This window comes from Rhinolophus ferrumequinum, chromosome 21 (genome assembly GCF_004115265.2).
Source record: "Rhinolophus ferrumequinum isolate MPI-CBG mRhiFer1 chromosome 21, mRhiFer1_v1.p, whole genome shotgun sequence".
Classification (NCBI taxonomy): Eukaryota; Metazoa; Chordata; class Mammalia; order Chiroptera; family Rhinolophidae; genus Rhinolophus; species Rhinolophus ferrumequinum.
This window is the reverse complement of record NC_046304.1, coordinates 6,840,693-6,862,528: the sequence shown is the minus strand read 5'-3', so window position 1 is coordinate 6,862,528 and position 21,836 is coordinate 6,840,693. Positions and strand designations below refer to the sequence as shown.

Genomic DNA, 21,836 nt, shown 5'->3' with positions numbered 1-21,836 from the left:
AATTAAAAAAAAAAAAAAAAAAAAGTTCTTGACATGAGTTTCAGTTAAAATGGTGCCATGCAAAGAGAGGGCTGCCTGTTAATATTAATTCAGGGGAAATTAACATCTTTGAAATGTTGTATTCTCTCACCTAGGAACATGATATAACTTTCCACTCATCCAGGTCTTTTGTTATATGCTCGTTATTAATAAACGTTTAGAATGGTTTTTCCATTCCCATTTTTCATTGGATGATTGTATATTCATCCTATATTAAATAAGTTTTCATGTCTTAAGAGTATTCTTTCTGTTAGAGCACACTGAAAATGAGTTTTCACTAGGCTCTGATAGAAAAAAAAGAAATTAAGTTTTTGGTATGTGTTTGAAGAGGTTGTGCATCGATTTTAACTGGTTCCTTTAGTGCTCTTGGGAGATAGAAGCATCTGGCTCTTTGTAGGCCTGTGGATTCTGCATGTGTGAGTCTGTTCTCTCCACTCCTCTCTTATTAAGTTTCCCTACATGTCCTCTTTAACCCAGGCACAGAGTAGGTACTCAGCATCGTTTTTAAAAATTGATAATTTCAGAAATGAAAATGGACGGAGCAAGTTGCTCAGTGGGACGCCATGGAAATCACCCAGTTTATTGACACCGTCTTGTGAGAACGTACCCACCCAGCCAGGAGCTGATGACAGTACGATGCAGGTGACATCTTGCTTTCTAGAGTATTCAGTATGGATTTTTCCCTGTCTGTTGCAGGAAGATGCTGAAACTCTGTGGAGAGACAGAAGACAAGCTGGCTCAGGAGCTGATTCATTTTGAATTGCAAGTGGAGAGAGATGTGATCGAGCCCCTGTTTTTGCTCGCGGAGGTAAGAAGTGGAATGAGGCCTAAGTGAGCAGGGAAGGACAGAACAGTGGCCTTTAGTCATCCTACTCCAGCCTTACAACTGATTTTATCCCTTACTCTACTCTGTGACACTGCTTTTCGTTGGGGGTTATGCCTATACACCCACGTGGTCAGGACTGTCCAATATGGAGGCCCTTTCAGCGGTTCACTGCCCCGTTCTCCCACCCACACTTCTCTCTGTTGGCATTCCAGTGGAGAAAGGGGCCAAGCTGGCAGCATCACCTCCTTCCCCAGCAGGGTCTCCACTGCCACACCAGCCCAGCCCCCACCCATCCGAAGTCTTCAGTGAAATCACCAGCAGCCCCTCCTTGCAAGGGACTAGCGCCCCGCATCCAACAGACTCTGTCAGGCCTTTTAAGAGTTCGTGTTTATATAGGACCCTTCTCTTGGACGTTAAAGGACACTAAACAAAACCATTTTATTGAAAAGAAACCTTAATGTTGATGGGACAGTTTTGCTAGCTTCAAACAAGTGAAATGTTACCAGGTAAGAAAGGAAATGGCTGGAGGACTTTGTTTGCTCTGAATCCCCGGCACCTCCCAGTTGACTTTAATGAGCCGAACAAAACCTAACCGGCGCTGGACCACGGAACTAACTGCCTGCAACACCTGCACAATGGTCGTCACACCTGCACAGTGCTTGCCACTTGCCTCCTGTGGCTGTCGAGCTCTTAGAATGTGTTTAGTGCAACTAAGAAACTAGATTTTTATTTTATGTAATTTTTATTCATTTGAATTTAAAAGGACATAGCCACGGGTGGCTCTAGGCTACCGTGTCATGTGTGGTTTCCTTTCTGGACTGTCCCCAGCACCACTGTCTACGCTGGTGCTATTTCTGGGTACATAATTGCCTAAGTGCCTAAAAGTATTCAAAGAGGAAATCCTAGCTATGGGGCTTTGACATAGACCAGCTCTAGACTTCTCGGAGGCCATCCCCAGCCTAGAACATTCAGGAGAGAGGCCCTCTCTTCTTCATACAGGCGGTCTGGCATTGCAGCCAACGTGAAGCAAACCCAAGGGGCAGGTGTGACCTGGGTGCTGAGCTCTCTGGTACCAGCAAGAGGTCCGTGTGACTCCCCAGCTTTGCCTGTGGGCTCTGTGATGATGCAGGTGCCCCAGACAGTACCCCTCTCCTTCCTACTGAACGTCTTTACACTAAGTCCAGGACTCACCCCTGCCTGAAGAGTGAATAGAAAGCACTTCGCAGAACTGGATCTTTCTCACATTTTTTCCTTCTATAAAAGCCACAGCCTGAGATGACTTTGGTTCAATTACGGCCAATTTTCCTTTTAAATTCTCACATCCTGCCCCACTTTTGCTGGGCCTGGAACCAAAATCCCTCATTGGAATGTTCAGTTAAGTCATTTTTAGAAATAAAAATATAAAAAGAGCATCCACATACAACCACTATGGAAGAACTTCTCATAGCTGAAAAAAGCCATGGCAATGTTTATTCATTATTTACTTTGGGAAAAAAATCTTATTTCTATAAAAACATATTCTAACCACATTCCCCATCGCATCTCAGGTCTCCTGAGACCGATTCCCTTCATCCTTCTGCTGTCTGTTTTGAATTAGGTCTGTGTGTCAGATCTGCTTTTCTCTCCATTTTGGCCATTATGCACGTGGAGAGGGTATGATGGAGCCCTCCCTGGTTTTGCCAGCTGAGGTAAGAGCAGGAATGAGGCTAGGCCTAAACGAGAAGGGGCACAGAGCCTCTGAGATGGCCTGGGTTGATGGGGGATCCTGGCAGATGTCCAGCGAAGAAAGAGCAGAGTTTAGCTCAGGAAACGGGATTAAGAATTTCATCTGAAAACAAGGAAGGGGAGACCTCTAGCCAACTTGGTGGGTGGCTGTCAGTAGATCTGTAAGAATTTATCTTGAACTTCACTTTGTGTCTTTTATCTCCTGTAACCACAGGTGGAAATCCCCAATATTCAAAAACAGAGGAAACATTTAGCAAAGTTGGTGCTGGACATGGATTCTTCACGAACAAGGTACACTGGGGCCTCTTTGCTTTTATTTGTGCTTCTTTGAAGGAACAGTGATCATATCTGGGGTGTGGGTATGACTTTGTGTGTGGATATGTGGATGTCTTTATTCACCAAGTTTTTCTTAAGCCTCCAGGCACTGGAGGTAAGAGCAGTGAGCGGAGATACCTGGCCCCCGCTCTCATGGAGGCTGCAGCCCAGTTTGGGAGAGAGACTCTGGCAAGTGAACAAACACACAAGACAGTTTCAGGCACCATAAGTCGTATGAAGAAATAGCACAGGGTAATTTGGGAAGGGAATGATGGAGAAAGGGGGGCAACAACATTAGGTAGGGTGACACAAAGAGGGCCCTTTTGAGACGACACTTGATCTGAGACATAAACAATGAGTAGGCAGCTATGCAAAGATCTGATGCAAAACTGTCTACAGCAGTGGGATTGGCACTTGCAGAGGCCCCGAGGAGGGAATAAGGTTGACATCCTCAGGTACAGCATGAGGCCAGCGTGGCCAGGGTAGAAGGAAAAAGGAGCAGAGACCAAAGTGGTAGGATGGATGACACGTCATGTCTATAATGAGGGCAGACTTTCAGATTCTAGGGACCAGAAGCCGGCTTTTCCTGAAGCTGACGGTGCACATCTCTCCTTTATGTGGCCATTCCCTAAACCTGAGGCCGTTATCAGAGAAGTAAAGTTACAGCAGTGCTGCTGTTTTGCGCCCATCTCGCAGAATCCACCAGGGGAGTGCCAGAGACTTTGAGATGGGTTTGGCTGTGGCTGCCATATGTCATGGTTGTGCATATGTGCCTTTGTATTTTTTACAGCGATATGCGTATCTCTATATAAGTCTGCAAACTGAAAGAACGCAGAGTCTTGAATATTAATATGGAAGTGAATCTTTGGTTCTCCTTTAGGTTCGTTGTAGGTCAATTTTAATAATCTCCACATCTTGTTTTAATTTTCTCGAAAAAAAAGAAACAAAAACAGAATATACTGGGGCCAAGAGATGTAGGATAGCATCCTGAAGCAGGAGTCAGAGATGAAATACCAAGATTCAGGTCACCTATTTTCTAGACCTGTGACTTTGGGCAGGTCACTTAAACTCCCAGAATAGCTTGTTCACCTCTACACAGGTAGTAAGAACATTTGTGGGCTGACCTGGGGAGGTTGTTTTGAGTGTCAGATGAGACCATGTTTTTCAAAGTACTTCCCAAGTGCTTTATAAAAAGAAGCGGCTGCTGTAACTAGTTGGAGCATTTTAATTCTGCATCTGGACCAATAAAAAGTAGTGGGCAGTCCCCCAAGACCAGAAATAAAACTTCAGTCAGCAGAAAAACAAAGGTTTCTTTAGTTAATTTAGTGTTTCCCAAACGTCAGGCCACCTGAATGATTTTTGCCATCTGTGCTTACACATCTTTTAAAAATTGACTCACTTTTTTTCAAAATGAACCTATTTAAAAAATGTTATAGCCCTTTCATAAATTGAAGAGCGATGCCCTTTGCTACCAAGTAAACAAAAAAGTGAACAGGATGCAAGCAAAGCCAATATTATTAAATTTTAGATCCTGTTGCCTATGGAAGGCTGGGATCCTTGTCTCCTTTTGTTAAAAAGGAAGAGGAGGCAGAGTTGGAAAGTTGCTGTGTAGCTCTTCTCACCCAGATCCAAGGGTCTCTCCTTAGCGCACTTGGAAGGATAGAGAGCAGGTTGCATGGGCAGTATTGGTTTGGTGTTACTTACCACCAGTCTATGTGTCACGTAAAATTGCCTCTCATACGGGTTTAAGTCCCATATTTAGGGAGGCAGGTAGGATAACTGAAGAAATGCTGACTGTTCCACTGTTGGGGTGAGAGTGGACACCACTTCTGGGTTTGCAAAGTGATTTCCTACTGTGAGGACCTGGGTGTTTAGCCCTGAGATCTTTGCTTCTGTAAAGAAAACCCAAATTTTCAGCTCAGAGTTTCTGGTCAGAAGGTTCGATTCTAGCACCAAAGCTTATTGCCATCATCACTTACATACTTTTTCTGGGTCCTCTTATGAGAAGGAGAGGTACTCCTGGGTAACAGCCACGGTCAATCTAGTCCTGTATTACATTTGCAATGGTGACACCAAGTGATGTGTGTGTATTCTGGAACCTTAGAGAAGTGTCATTAGCGACTCTCACCCATGATTTGACAACTTTTTTATATTTTCAGCTCATCTCTCTTATGTATTAAGATTTGGCAAGGAAATCTGTACCTCCCCTGTCCAAATTTCTATGCTTGTAAACATTAATTCAGACCTACAATCTTTTAGTTTCAGAGCAAGAAAATTGTTTTAGGTGATCCTCATATAAACCTGCTCCATCTCCTTTATCATACTGGTGGTTTTGCACAGCTCACTCTGTGTAGTTGTGAGTTTGAGGGTTGAGGATTGCTTTGAGGGGAGATTGTTGGCAGTATAGCCCCTCAGAAACTTAGGCACCTTCCCTTCAGGTCTCTGCTTTAGTAACCATGGTGGAAGATCCAACCCCAGGCCTCAGTTATGGATTTTCCATCAGTTTAGGTTATAGGCTTCAGAATGAAAGGGCTCTCTTAGCAAAGGTGTCCTGTTTCTTCCCATTTTAATCTCAGACCAGCCATTTCTAGCCTGAGTTAAAGTATCTTGGAGGACCTTGCTGGAAGCTACAAGAAAAAGCGAACCCACTCAACTTCCTGCCTTTTCCTCTAACCCTGCACTGTTAGGCAACATGAGCACTGCATCCTGAGATACAACTGTGAGAGTAAGGCCAAGTGCAGTGCTCTTGAGAAGCGGGGATATCCAGCTACTCTCCTGGAATGGTTGGGTTCTCACTGCCCCCCACCCCCACCCCTCCTACGTCCCCATTTAGCTGGTTTGCACACATTAGATTGTATTCCTCGTGGCATCCTCCTTTGATTGCCAAAGCTATCTTTAGTCCTGTTCTATCCTTCATGATTTACACTATCCAAACTAAACAGTGTATTCCAGGTCGAGATACACGCTGCCTTTTAAGAAAGGCAGGATCTTTTTCTCTATTATCGGTACATCTTGATCAATAGTTCTGTGGCTGGATCTTTGAATTCTACCACAACTCTGGTAGCTACTGCCAAATCCAGCAAATTTATCCACTGTTTAATTAGGTCTAACTCCAATGTGTACATTCGTCACTGTTCAGGTAAATCTGGCTTCTCTGCTTCAAAAGCCAATTATATAAGCTTTAGTATCCTCAGATAATACTGAAGCTTAGAATCCCAGACAAGAAAAAACTGAAGGAGTTCATCACCCCCAAACCAGTATTATAAGAAACGTTAAAGGGATTTCTTTAAGAAGAAAAAGGAAACAAAAATATGAATAAGAAAATATCACAAAGAAAAAAAAAATCCTCACTGACAAAAGCAAACGTATAATAAAAATAGTAGATCAACCAACACTAAAGCTAGTACAAAGGTTAAAAGGCAAAAGTAGGAAGATCATGTGTCATTACAACAATAAATTAAGGGATACACACAAATACACACATACAAAGTAAAAAGTGATGACAAAAACATAAACATGGAAGGGTGAGTAAAAATGTTAGTGATTATAGAATGTCTTTGAACTTAAGTGACCATCAACTTAAAATAGACTGCTGTAAACATAGCTTGGTATTATGAAGCACATGGGAACCACAAACCAAAAATATACAAGAGGTATACAAGAAATAAAGAGAATGGAATCCAAACACAACACTACAGAAAGTCAACAACATACATGAGAAGAGAGCAAGAGACTGAGAAAGGAACAGAGAACTACAAAAACAATCAGAAAACAATTAATAAAATGGCAATGACTACATTCCTTTCAATAATTACTTTAAATTTAAATGAATTAAATGCTCCAATCAAAAGGCAAATGGATAAAGATGTGGTACATATAAACAATGGAACATTACTCAGCTATTAAAAAGAATGAAGTCTTACCATATGTGGTAACATGTATGGACATGGATTATGCTAAATGAAATGGATGGAACAGAGAAAGACAAATACCATATGATTTCACTTATATGTGGAATCTAAAAAGCAAAAATGAATGCACAATCAAGACAAGCAAACTCATAGATGCAGAGAACAAACCAATGATTGCCAGATGGGAGGGAAGTTGGGGGAGCTAAGAGAAAAAGGTGAAGGGATTAAGAACTACAAATTGGCAGTTACAAAATAGTCATGGGGATGTAAAGTGCAGCTTAAGGAGTATAGTCAATAATATTGTAATAACTGTATATGTCAGGTGGGTGCAAAACTTATCTGGGGAATCACTTTGTAAGTTATTAAATGTCTACTATGCTTTATACCTGAAACTAATACAATATTGAATGTCAACTGTAATTGAAAAAAATTTTAATTAAAAAAAAAAGAGAGAGATACTACTGACCCTTCCAGGAAAGACCCATGGACCGAAGAAGCTCAGAGACCAAAGGAGGAAGATACAATTATGCACAAATGGTATAAAATCTTAAACTATACAGTTTCTAGAAGAAAATACTGGAGAGAATCTGCAACCTTGGGATAGGAAAAGATTTCTTAGTATACAAAAACATGAATGATAAAAGAAAAAAGTTAATAAGTTGGACCTAATCAAAAATTTTAAATGTTGCTCTTTGAAAGACACTATTTGAAAAATGAAAAGTTATGCCACAGAATGGGAAAAAATATTTGCAATACACATATCTGTCATAGGATTTATATCCAGAATATATAAAGAATGCTTACAGCTCAATATAAAAATACAAAAAACATAATTCTTAAACGGGCAAAAAATTTGAAGTGACACTTCACCAAAGAAGATATGAAAGGCCTATAAGCACATGAAAAATGCTCAACACCATTAGTTGGTGTTGAACATTAGTCATTACGCTAATTTTAATAATAATGAAATACCATTGCACACCCATCAGAATGGCCAAAAATTAAACATACTGACCATATCAACTGTTAGCAAGGATGTGAACCAAATGAAACTCTCCTACAGTGCTGTTGGGAATGTAAAGTTGTAATAGCTCCTTGGAAAAAGAGTATGGCACTTTCTAAAAATGTTAAAGACTGTCATTTGATCCAGTCATTGAATTGCTCTTTATCCAAGAGAATTAAACATAAAAGTTTGTGCAGGAGTACTCATAATCAGCTTCAATCAGAATAGACCAAAGTAGAAAACACTCAAATGTTTCTCAACAAGTAGATTTAAAAAAAAAAAAAAATCTGATGTAGTCATACAATGGAATACTATTTAGAATAAAAAGGAATAAATTATTGATATGCCAGTAAAAAATACTGAACTTAGAAGATAAATAAAAGATAATAGATAAGAAGGGTGGAGGTAAACTCAAGGAAGCTTTATGCTAAATTAAAAATTGTGAATCGGATTGAATTGAAATGAATGTGAATGATACACAAACATCTTTTCTGCTATAGGTTTGGTTTGACAAAAGTTAAAGAAGGAGCCCCATTTCTTTCCAAAGTCAGCCTCACTTTGGGGGTGGGGGGGCATGTATCTCAAGGTCAACCTCTGGGTCCAGGGCACTCAATGTTTCTGCTGAACAGCTATTTCTGGGTCCTACTGCTATGGACTGAATTGGCCCCCCACCCCACAATTGAACCCTAACCCCCCATGTGCCTATATTTGGAGATAGGGTCTTTAGGAAATAATTAAGGTTAAATCAGGTCATAAGGATATGGCATTAATCCACTAGGGTTGGTGGCCTTATAAGAAAAGGAAGAGAGAGTGTGTGTCCTCTCTGCATGCATTCAGAGGAAAGGCCCTGAAAACAGAGCGAGAACCTTGATCTTGGACTTTTAGCCTCTAGAACTGTAAGAAAATAAATGTCTGTTGAAGCCTCCCAGTCTGTGGTGCTTTGTTCTGGCAGTCCACTCAAACTAAGACACCTACCTTCTTTGGAAGCAAGTGAACTAAAGAGGTGGATAACTAGAAGTGGAATTCTGGAGCTGTGTCCATTTTAAGTACCTCTGGGACGGCATCAGGAGCAGTTCCTCATCTCCCATCTCTGCTTCTCTCCACGGATAGGCATCTTTCTCTTAGCTCCATTGTCTCCATGGTCACTGGAGGTCCCCTGGGCTCATTCTCCCCAGTATGAGCCCTCTTTCTTTTGTCTCACTCCTAAATGTACAAAGGAGGGGTTCCGTGTGTCTGGACATTGCTTATGTGCCACTTCCTTGGCCTGTCAGTTGGCCAAGGTGACGAAGGACGGCACAGGCTTGGCTTACACCAGGGACCCTCACCTGGACCATTTACTGAGAGCCACGCAAAACTGGCAGCTCCTTTTGGCCCACACATTAGAGCAGCAACAGGACAGGACCTCAAAAAGTGGAGGCTACTGGTGACAGAGGAGAAAAGACTGCATAGATAAGACAATAAATAGCCCACTAAAGAAACTTCCCTGTTTGTTTGCCTTCCAAAAATTTTTCTGGATTTCCTATTTCCCTCCACTTCCCTCACACTTGCCTTCTTCCCTCTTCTCCTGGTCCTTGAAATGCCATACCCTTATTTCTGGCCATTTTCTTTCTTCTAGCCTTCGTTAAAGCTTATACAGAGGGTGCCAAAACAATGTATACAAGTGGACACTTTGGTCAACGTTGCTCAAGCAGTAGTTCGTTGTAATCAGAAGTGTCTGGACACTGATGGTAACCACTTTGAGCACCTCTTATAATTGCAGACCTCAAATGTGACTTGTATTCATCTTTTGTTATCAGTATATATTATTACAATTTTAATAGTTTTTTTCCTTTCTTAAAATGTATATGTATTTTTTTGGTACCCTCTGTATTCTGTCTTTCTCTCCCCGGGATCATATAGTGATAACTAGCCTCCTTCCCAGAGAATAATGGTGTCACATCAGCTACTTTAGTGGGAAGAAATGGACTTTTCTGCTCTTCAAATTTTAAAGTTCATACTCTTCTTGAACAAGAGTCCTTGTTTACTCTCTTGGTCCAGAATCCATTTTTTCCTCTTAACAGAGCAGGACAATTCTTAAGTTTATTTGTAGAACAGCTGACTGAGAAGACCGCCAGACCTTGAAATCCATGATTAATGTCACTTTTCACAGCAGATCACTACCGATACAATGTTTTCCAAGCTTCCCTTATGATTGTGTTTTTCCATTTCCACAAAGGGACCATTTGGGGGCAGCTTATCACTATTTTATAATATCAAAATAGATCACTTATATATTGCAAATAAAATTTCCTACAAAGGGAGGGTAGAGTGTATGACTTCAAACTACCAGGATTTTGACTAAAGTACAGAATTGGGGGTGGGGGATGGAAGGGAATAAGGAGGAAAAGAAAGAGATAACTTGGGAAAATGTCATTATTTTAATATACATATAGTAAGTATGATTTGGGTTTTTGAAAACTCTAATCCAGATCTATAAAACCATAAAATCAGCATAGTGTTGTTGGTCACTTTATTTTTTATAGTTACAGATTGGTTGGTTTTGTTTTGTGTTTTTTCTTCCGGTAGCATGAGTCAGGTGGCAGGTATAGCCTGATCCCACAGTCTGTCGTGGAGGTATATTCATCATCTGAGATCTAAATTACAGACACGGCATTTTATATTCTATTTGCAAAAACAAAACCCACAATACTTTAATACTTTATTTAAAATGGTTAAACCTGGGAGGTATCAATTAAATATATCATTTCTGTAGAGCAAATAATTATAAGGAAGAATTGGTCAGGAATTTTTACTAATTCTAAACTGTTAGCTTAGATTTTAAACATCTTTGAGTAGAAATTTTCCTTTCTAATCTGCCCTGAGTTCTTATCTTGCATATGGAATCTTTCCCAGGACATGTGTCTATCTCTAGAGTTTCAAGCCAGCTTGATGTCCCAAAGCCTTTTTAAGTAATTTTCCCATGAGTGTAGTTTTGAAGTAACAAAGAATCTTTAATTTGCTACTCTTTGCTAATAGCAAAAATAACTTTAGTTTCCCTTTCTTGTATCATAGAGTCTTGCACTCTTCTGTTTGTCTTGCATGTAACAAAAGAGAAAAGAAAAATTGTGTAGAGCAAACACCTAGAGCTTAGATTCTTAACTCAAAGTGCGGGGGCTGTTGCACTATTTAACTGTACTTTGGATGGAGCCTGCTGAGCTGTCCGGTTTGATCTGTACCCTGTTGGCCAGCATGGTGTTTAAAATAAATTATTAAATCTATTGCCATATTACATCAGGAGAGTTCACATGACAATTTTTGGCTTCTCCTGTCAATGGAAACATCTAGCAATGCACGACCCACCCTTCTGCCTGGGCCCCATCAGCCCCAGGAAGAGCAGCTGCCTTTTAGACAGTGCACGCCACACCCCACCCCACCCACCCCACCCAGCGCCCCGTCCCCTTCCGCTCGCTGTCCCTCCTGACTTCCTGAGACTCCAGCCAGGCATCGGTTTCCCTTTGTCATCCTGCTTACACTATTGTTTTTCTTACAGCTGAGAGGTAGTTTTATACTTCGTGTCTCTGTCCCAAGTAAGAAATAAAGGATTGCATGGGCTAGTTTTGGAGTTAATGGCCCATTTGACTTATTTTTCTTGCCTATTGGCCCCTAGAATCCGTTGAGTTTACAGACTCAGTGGAAGAGGAACCCACTGTCTTTCCCTCCTGTGGCTGCTACTATCTAGTGTAATTGCAACCTTCCTTCAGGACCTGTTTTTGGTAATTCTCTGATAATGACATAGCAACCAGAAATACAGAGGGTGCCAAAAAAAATTGTATACACCTTTTAAGAAAGGAAAAACGATTAAAATTGTAATACAGTGAATGACACTAGCATTCTTTTGATTAATGCCATATTTTGAGAGAACATCAAACTACACATTGCTACCGTAATTCAATTCAACTTCAAAAAGTAATACATAGCTAACGTTTCTTTAAAAGTATACATGTTTTGGCATCCCCGGTATTTTGTACTTCCCTACAAAAGTTTCTCGAGTAGCTTCCTCAGATGGCGAATATTCTCTGCACAAAAATGAATGTTTAAGAAAACATACGTGAGGTATCTAAGCCTTGATAGGAAGTTGTTTTGTGCTTACCAATGGAGATTTTGTCTTCAGATTTGTTTTCAATCTTATCTGCATGTTCTCTCACCTGGCACACCTGATTGGCTTCAGTGAGGTAGGTAAATGTTTCCAAACTCAAATGCCCACAGGATAGGCAGGAAACTTAAAGGAATGACATAGAAAGCAGTGGTGATGTCATTTGGGCTTAGTGTTCAGAAGACAGTAGGGAAAATGGTGGCAGCCTGGGGAATGTTTGCCCCGTCTGAAGGGGCAGCTGATCCTCAGCTTCCATCACCAGCTGCCGAGTGGAAACTCGAGCCCCCATTCTCCCGCTCTAGTAGTATTTGGTACCTTTTATTACGTCTCCTTTCACATGAAGGGGTGTCGTTCTCTGGATAATATTTGTAACCAGCTATTTTCTCAGCCTTCCCGCAACATCCCCAGGGCTCTACCTATCTCACACCTCTCCTCTTTTTCTCCTATTTTCCATCAGGTGGCAGCAGACTTCCAAGTCTTCAGGTTTGTCCAGCAGCTTACAGCCTGCGGGTGCCAAAGCTGATGCCCTCAGGGAAGAGATGGAGGAGGCTGCCAACAGAGTGGAGATTTGCAGGGTACCCCCCTCTTTGCTCCTCTCTACCAGCACAGATGGGGGAGCCCTCAGGGAGTTCCTTTTTGTTCACTGGAGTTCTAGTAAAACCTGAATAGTGAGCCTCTGCTTGAACTAACTGGCCCCAACCTTACCTGCTGGCATCTCCAAAGAACCCAGAGTTGTGGCTTTGCCAGTGATATAGACAGGGGGACAGCCGTGGGTGGCCATTGGTGTTCCTGCATGTAGGCAAAGAAGGAATGACCTTGGTTTCTCTGCATGAAGCTTCGATAAGTCATCTGAGTCCCAACTAATAGTTTCTAGGCCACACAGAACCATTAAGAATTTAGACAATACATGAGCCTTGAGTCACTGTTGATACTAAATTATCTTGTATGTCTTTTAATATTTCCTGAGTCACTTTATCAATCCTTTGCCACCTGGGAGTCATTTATCTATGACGTCAAAATGCTAAGGAGATTGTCACAGAGAAGAACACTTCCCACTAGCTGAGAGGAGTGCCTCCTCCTAAGAATGTGCCTGTGCACTCAGGAATGGTAGAGACCCTTCATTACAGGTGGTCAAATGTGTCCCATCTTCTTTCCCTACAAATGTTTTACAGGGCTTAATTAGCAATGCACCATCCATGCCACTCTGTGTATATGTATGTCTGCGTACATGCAAATCTGTCAGTATTGGTTGAGATCCAAGGAACAAAAAAAATCTCATGTTTCTGGAACTATGCTGGGTACCCACTGTCTTAATCACATAGTTCTAAAGGAGAGTAGCCACTTAGCATGCAGACATCTCTGTTCTTTGTGGCTCTGTCTAGTTTCATTAGCTTGTCCATTGGTTTATCCTTTTATGATCGCCCTGTGCATGTGACTTTGACCTTGCAATCAGGTGACATTCAGAGTCAGATAGAATTTCTCTTAGAATTAGAAACACTGAAAAAAGGTTTAAAGAATTCATTATCTCCCAGCCTACAGCACTGTGGAACCAAGTCACGTAAAAGCAATGCTTCAGGTCTGGGATCCATCCTGAGTAAAGCCGACTGCTCATTTGAGCCCCTGTGTAAACGCAGATACCTAGCCACTGCTATTCGTGAAGCACAACTCTTCTCTCCTACTGCTTTCACTTTTACGCTGTGTATTCTCTTCCCATGTACCATGGATTTTTGTTCTTCAGTTAAGAATTTTGTTTCTTACAAAATTACTTCTTCAGTAGATCAGGAGGGTGGTGTTAAGAGGGGATCTGAATGTGAATATCCAAGTACATCAGAATAAAAGTTTAACAGCTTCATTCGTTCTTGTGTAGCCTCTTACATTTGCTGGATTTACCTAAAGGAGTGTTACATTCCTCTTCAAAGATTACAAAAGTAATACATGTTCACCATAACCAGTGAAAAAATATGAAACTATATCAAGGAAACACCAACAATTCTCCCCCTTCTTGCCCAGCAGCCAACCGCTCTGTTTGCAAAGAAGGTGCCCAGTTTGACATCCTCGCCAGTATTCACTAAAGTATCTGTTGTGAACTATTCACTCTGTCACATTCCAAGTGGCCACAGAAGTTATCAGGATAAGAAAGCCAGTGTTCGAACCTGTTAGATAGCCTTCCACCCACTTCTTCATAATCGTACGAACACACACTCATGGATAGCATTCTCCGTTACTTTTTTTTGTATGTGTGTGTGTGTCTCTGTGTTTATAAAACAGTTACGCTGTTTGTATTCATCTACCACTTACTTTTCTCAATTAACAATACATCCTGGACATCTCTCCAGGTTAGTAGCTGTAGATCTAACTTAATCTTTTCAGTAAGGTGCATAATATTCAATAGCAGGGATATATGTCTGTATACCATGACTTATTTAACTATTTTCCTAGTGATGGATATTCAAACTAGTGTGTTTTGTTTTTTGTTTTGTTTTGATTTTGGCATCAAAAATGATGCAATCAGCATCCTTCTATGTATATTCTTATACACTGGTAATGTTTCTCCATTTAGGATAGAGTCTCAAAAGTGATATTTTTAGGTCAAAGACTATGTATACGTTTTAAATTTTAATAGGCCTTGACAGTTTACTTCTCTAAAAAAAGAAGTTGTAATTCACATTCCCACTGGCCATATACAGAATTGCACATTCCCCTCACCTTTCACTGTAAGGTATGTTTCTGCTTTTCAGTTTTTAGCAGTCTGGTGAGGGAAAAAAACTACCTATGTTACTGTAATTTTAATTTCTCTGAATATTAGTAGTGATGAGTATATCCTCATGTATTTATTGGACATTCTTCATATATATATAGGCATTTCCAGTTTGGGAAATTGCCTATGTATATTGGCAAATGGACTGCTATTTCTACTTCTTTTAATATCAATTTATATGTTATCTGTATATGAGGGATATTAAACTTTCCTCTCTCTGTTGTGCTACAGATAGTTTTTCTAGCCTTCCATTTATCTTTTTACTTTGCGTCTATTGCTATCTACCATTTAAAACTTAACCATATGCATGTATTTGCTTTGCATGGGAAAAGATCCCAGGGGATCCACCAAGCATCATCCACTGCAGGGTTCAAAACTTGTTCTTTCATTTCTTTTTAATGTTTTTAACACATTTTATATGCCTATTTTGTGCATTTTAATATACCTGAAACTTACTTTTATACACCACCATATGAAGTAGATTTGTTTCGTTTTGTTCCGGATGGATAGCCATTTATGCCAGCACCATTTATTAAATGAGCCACCTCTCCCTAGAGTGAAATCCTGTCATCTAATTCCTCAAATTCATTTCTGCAATCTATATTCCATTAATCTGTTTATTAGGCTATTTCTGGGATAATACTGTACAATTTCTATTCTAGGGACTTTGTAGCAGTTATAATATTCAGTAAGATAACCCCCACTCTCTTTCATCATTATCTTGGCTAGTCTATGACCTCTGTTTTATTACAATGATCATATTGAGTTAATATTATGTTGGTGCAAAAGTAATTGCTGTTTGAAAAGTTAACAATTGCAAAATCCACAATTACTTTTGCACCAACCTAATAAAAGTACATATTATGCTCTAGGTAGCTTTATTTGTGCGCTGAGCTGATCCCCTTGAGAGCACTCACTGATGCTTTGGTAAAAGTTCTCTTCTGACTCTTCTTTTATTTCTACTTCAGTGGTTGCCAGCTGTTCTAAATATCCACTGTGATCTTCCTCCTTCCCCTCTCTGGGTATCCCTAAATGGGTCATTTACCCTTATATCTTTGTGGTTTTGTATTTCCTCAGCAGGCAAGATAAATCTTTAGGATCTCTTACATTATGATAATCCAGAAAAAAATGAAAGCATGTGGGCCAAGGGTGAGTGAAGTGGCAGTCTGATGCCTCCTTGTTAGGTGCAGAGAGGACCAAGCAGAGCTCCCTAGATGTGGAACCCAGAGAGAGAGTTAGCCCACCAGGAAGCCCAAGCCAGGTTCCATCAGATGGAACCTGCTGAGACCTCAGGCAGATGGGCAGATGCCATATTCCTTGCCTGCGTTCCCATCCAATCTCTGTCTTGCTTCCATGTTTCAAAAAGAGACAGGCCCCATTCTTCACAATTCATACCTGCTTTCTCTTTTCTCCCTGAGGCCCCTGTGAAGACCCCTGAACCAGTACATCAAAGGGGGTATAAGTAGTTGGTGGTTTTTTGGTAAGAAGAGAGACAGTGAGGAAGAACCTATGAACAATGAAATAACAATGGAGAAGACAAGGACTAAAAAACGAGTCCACTTGATGACTATCGGTTTCATTTTGCTTTATTTCTCATTCAAAGTATAGTTTAGGCTGCAGTGCTAGGTTTTTCACTGGAAGGTAATTCTTCCACCTTCACCTTTCCTGCTTCTCTCTCCCCTTGAGATGTATCACCCAACATCCTGTCACTTGTATTCTTATCCTTTCTCCACCCACGTTGTTTCACTGTCTGCTCCACTAACGTCTCTTTTTAAACTTGTGTCTCTTATTTCCATCTTATTCTTTGCCAATGTATAAACTTTGCTCTTTGAAATCAGGTTGAATCCAGGAAAGATGGCAGCTGAAAGACAGATGTCTAGCCCAGTTTGTCCTCCTCACAATCAAACTTAAATAAACACTTATTGTCAGACCAAAAGACAGCACTGAGCCTTGACCCATTGCTCCTCTCATTAGAAAATTAGTTTAGTGTTATCATAAGTCAGTAAAGAAGATCCTGGCAGAACCCATCACTACCTTCTAATTTGGAAGGCTGTGGTACAGTTGAGGAACGCTTAAATTACTTGGATCCCTTCTGCCCATAGAATGTACCCCTATGAGATCTAAGGACAAGTGCGGTCCAATTACAAGCCAGCTAGTGGCAGAGCTTCCACTAGTGTAATATTCCTGACACTGCTGAAATCAACTCTGAAGTGCCGGCCAGTGGTACTACTGAGGCTGGGCACAGCCATATCATTTGCCCAAAATGGAGGACAGAGCATATTATCAACACAAAGATGCTCCCTGGCCTGATAGCTTCACCAAACTCAGAGAAACAATAATCGTGGAGAAGTTAACTGCAGGCGTTCTCAATGGCAGCAGCTCTCCGTACCTCACCTCACCGACTGCTGAGTCACTGAACTTAGACAAAAGGGAGGTGCTGAGAAGATTCTATCAGAGGGGGCAGTATGGTACGAGAAAGGGCTCCTGGCCATCTTAAGGTTAAAAAGAATAGTCCTGAATCAACGATTTTCCTATGTTCAAAAAAATAATAATGAAGTACTCAAAAATTAGAACCTTTTTGAAAAGGACTGATGGTAACAATAAATTTCAGACAACATATATTGGTCACCAAAATATATTTCAAGGGAACACAGACCTTAAGTAGCCATAGGTAAAAGTGAGATAAAGTTGCCAGGTAAAATGGAGGGAACTGAAGAAGATTTGGAATTACTTTTTTTAAAATTAAGAAAAAAAAAATGCAGGTAAGGGATTGCTTTCAGTCGAAGACAGAATTGACACTGAAGAAAACTGAACCAATGATGTAGGGAAAAATCTTAGCCTTTCCATATGCTTCTTCCCCCAACTCATACCCCCCCCCCCCCAATCAACACCCCACAGTGATACATTTGTTACAATCAATGAACCTACATTGACACATCATAATGACCCGGAGTCTGTAGTTTGGTATAGTTCTAGGGGTTTAGGACCATGTGTAATCACGTGCATTCACCATTGTAATGTCATACAGAATAGTTTCACTGCATTAAAAATCCTCTGTGCCTAATCATCCCTTCCATCTCCCTAACCCATGGCAATCACCGATCTTTTTACTGTCTCCATTGTTTTGCGTTTTACAGAATGTCCTATAGTTGGGATCGTATGGTGTGTAACCTTTTTATAGTGGCTTCTTTCACTTAGTAATATGCATTTAATGTTCCTCCATGTATTTTCATGGCTTGATAACTCATTTCTTCCATTGTCTGCATGTACTACATACAGCTTGTTTATCCCTTCACCTACCGAAGGACATCTTGGTTGCTCCACGTTTTGGCAGTTAGGAATAAATAAAGCTATCATAACCATCCCTGTGCAGGTATTTGTACATTTTCAGTTCATTTGGATAAATGCCAAGAAGCATATTTTCTGGATTTTATGGTAAGACTATCTTTATTTTTGTAAGAAACTGCTAAACTGTCTCCCAAAGTAGGTCTACCATTTTGTAGTCCACCAGCAACAAAGGCAAGTTCTTTAGCTCCATGTACTTGTCTGCATTTGGTGTTGTCAGTGTTTTGAATTTTAGCTATTTTGATAGGTGTTTAGTGCTAACTCATTGTTTTAATTTGCAATTCCCTAGTGGCATGACATTGAACATTTTTTCACATACTTATTTGGATCTGTATATATTCTTTGATGATATGTTTGTTCAGATCTTTTGCCCATTTTTTAATTGGGTTATTTAGAAGTGGGTTGTTTAATTCCCCAAGCATTTTAGAATTTCCCAACTATCTTTCTGTTTTGTTTGTTTGTTTTTTTTATTAAAGTTTATTGGGGTAACAGTGGTTACTAAAGTTACATAGGTTTCAAGTGTACAATTCTGTAATACATGACCTGTATATCCCATTGTGTGTTCACCACCCAGAGTCAGTTCTCCCTCTATCACCATGTATTTGATCCCATTTACTTTCACCTACCACCTCCCTCCCCCTTTACCCTCTGGTTACCACTAAACTACTATCTGTGTCTATGAGTTTTTGTTTATTTGTTTGTCTTGTTCCTTTGTTGCTTTTCTAGTTTAATTCCATTGTGGTGAGAGAACAGGTATTACATGATTTTGATTGTTTTAAATTTGTCAAGGTGTGTTTTATAGCCCAGAATGTGGTCTGTCTTGGTGGATGTTCCATGTGAACTTGAAAAGAATTGAATATTCTGCTGTTGTTGGATGGACTAATCTATAGATATCAATTATATCCAGTTGATTGACTATGCAATTAAGTTCAACTAGGTCCATACTGATTGTATGCCTGCTGGATCTGTCCATTTCTAATAGAAGGGTGTTAAAGTCCTTAACTATAATAATGGACTCATGTATTTCTTCTTGCAACTGTTTCACTTTTGCCTCACATAGTTTGATGCTCTGTTGTTAGGTACGTACACCTTAAAGATTGTTTCATCTTCTTGTAGAATGACCCTTTTATCATTATGTGTTATCCCTCTTTATCCCTGAATAACTTTCCTTGTTCTGAATTCTGCTTTGTGTGAAATTAATATAACTAATCTCGCTTCTTTTGACTAGTGTTAGCATGGTATATTTTTCTCTATCCCTTTACTTTTAATCTATATTATCTTTAAACTGAGTTTCTTGTCAACAGTATATACTTGGGTCTTTTTTGGGGGGATCCACTCCGACAATTTCTGTATTTTCATTGGTGTATATAGACCACTGATGTTTAAGCGATCATTGATATTTTTGGATTAATATCTATCATATTTGTTATTGTTTTATAATTGTTGCCATTGTTCTTTGCTACTGTTTTTGTCTTATATACTTTTTCTGCTTTTTGAGGTTTTAATTGAGCATTTTGTATGATTCTATTTTTCCTCCTTTCTTAGCATATCAGTTATATTTCTTTTTTTTTTACTTGTTTTTAGTGGTTGTCCTTAAGTGTGCAGTACACATTTACAACTAATCCAAGTCCACTTTTGAATAACACTATACTGCTTCACTTGTAATACAAGTACCTTTTATTAACAAAAATATTACTAATTCCATTCATTTCACTTATACATAAGCATAGGTAGCATAGATATATGTGTGTTCACATACATACATATATTATTGCTATTATTTTGAACAAACATATGTTAGATAAATTAAGAATAAGAAAAATAAAAGTTTATTTTACCTTCATTTATTATTTCTCTGCTGCTCTTCCTGTCTTAATGTACATCTTCATTTCTGACCTGTATCATTTTCTTTCTCTCTGAAGAACTTCTTTTAACATTTCTTTGAAGGTAAGCCTACTGGCAACAAATTTCTCAATTTTTGTTTATCTGAGAAAGTATTTGTTTCTCCTTCATTTTTGAAAAATGATTTTACAGAATACAGAATTCTAGGTTGGTGGGGTTTTTTCTTAACACTTTCAATATTCCATTGCTCTCTCTTCTTGCTTGCATGGCTTCTGAGATGTCACATGTAATTTGCTTCTCTGTTTAAAATTTTTTTCCCTGTGCCTTTTTTCAAGCATTTTTATCTTTGATTTTCTGAAGTATGAAGATCGTATGCCTAGGTGTACCTTTATTTATTTATTTATTTTTAATCCTGCTTGGTGTTCTCTGAGCTTCCTGGACCTGCAGTTTGGTTTCTGACATCATTTTGGGGACATTCTCAGTCATTATTTCTTCAAATGTTGCTTTTTGTTCCTTGCTTTCTTCTCCTTCTGATATTCCTATCATATATATGTTACATGTTTTGAAGTTGTCCCACAGTTCTTGAATATTCTGTTCCCTTTTGTCCAGTCTTCAGTCTTTTTTCTCTTTGCTTTTCAGTTTGGGAATTTTTGTTGTCACTTCCTCTAGCACAGAGATTCTTTCCTCAGTCATGTCCAATTTACAGATGAGCGCATCAGAGGCATTCTTCATTTATGTTACAGCACTTTTGATCTCCAGCATTTCTTTTTGATTCTTAGAATTTCTGTCTCTCTACTTATTCATCTGTTCTTGCATGTTGTCTACTTTTTCCATTAAAGTTCTTAGCATATTAATGTATATACACACACACACACACACACACACACACACACACACACACACACACACATTCGTACCCTGATAATTCCAACATTCTTGCCATATCTGACTCTGGTTCTGATGCTTGCTTGTTTCATTTCTTCAGTCTGTGTTTTTCCCTTTTAGTATGCCTTGCAATTCTAACACAAAGGTGGATGTGATGTACTGGGTAAAAGGAACTGTGATAAATAAATAGTCCTTTAGTAATGTGGTGAGGTGTGGGGAGAGGAGAAATTCTCTATAGTCCTATGAGTAGGTTTCAGTCTTTTAGGGAAGCCTGTGCCCCTGGACTGTGAACTTCACTGGTGCTTCTCAATTGTTGTTGTTTTTCACTTTCTCAGGTTTATTTGTTTGTTTGTTTTTGTTTTAGTAGGACAGGATGGCTAGAGGGGGCTAGAACTGCGAATTTCCCTTCTTCAATGAGTGGAAGGCTAGACCCTGCTAGAATTCAGAATTTCCATTCCCCCAGATCAATAAGGCTCTGATAAAACCCCGATAAGTTAGGTTCAAAAAAAATAATAATTTCCCCTGAGAATAGGCCTTGTTATGCGGAATAGAATACTGAACTGTATTTCAAAATAGTTCTTTTTCTGTGACCCTTGTTAAAAGCAGGAGAGGATTTTTCTCTGATACTCACTGTGAGAACTTGGTGGAGCTCCTGGAGGTAAAGCTCACAGAAGTGTGGGGCCCCCAATGACTAGGTCCCCTGAGAGTTTTTACTTCTCAGGCATGTCCTCACTGAGCCTCCAGCAATTTGTCAATTACAGTTCAGGGTTTTCTGACCCCAGCACTGATTTCTATGGCAATTTCAGCTCTGATAAGTTGTGATTCTCATATTCAACTGTCTGTTTCTCCACTTTGGGAGCAGTGGTTTGCCATGTGACCTCACTTTTCTGAGGAATCAAAAAAGAGTTGTTGATTTTTCAGTTTGTTCAGCTTTTTGTATGTTGTTAGTTGTGACTTCTAAGCTCCTTACATGCGAGACTGGAAACCAGAACTCAACAGTTAAAATCGAGGTTATGCTGTCTACCAAGAAAAAGAATTGAAGAGACCCAATATTT

General features: G+C 39.7%; 1 protein-coding gene across 5 annotated transcripts in view; it reads left to right on the top strand.

The window, feature by feature from the left end:
• Positions 1 to 21,836, top strand: part of ARHGAP44 (Rho GTPase activating protein 44) — a 169,000-nt gene that overhangs the window by 103,639 nt on the left and 43,525 nt on the right. For all 5 annotated transcript variants that reach the window (XM_033089244.1, XM_033089241.1, XM_033089243.1 and 2 more), the window contains exons 5-7: positions 736 to 847; positions 2,805 to 2,881; positions 12,409 to 12,526. In XM_033089244.1, coding sequence (XP_032945135.1) covers positions 736 to 847; positions 2,805 to 2,881; positions 12,409 to 12,526 — 307 coding nt within the window. The remainder of the gene's footprint in view (positions 1 to 735; positions 848 to 2,804; positions 2,882 to 12,408; positions 12,527 to 21,836) is intronic.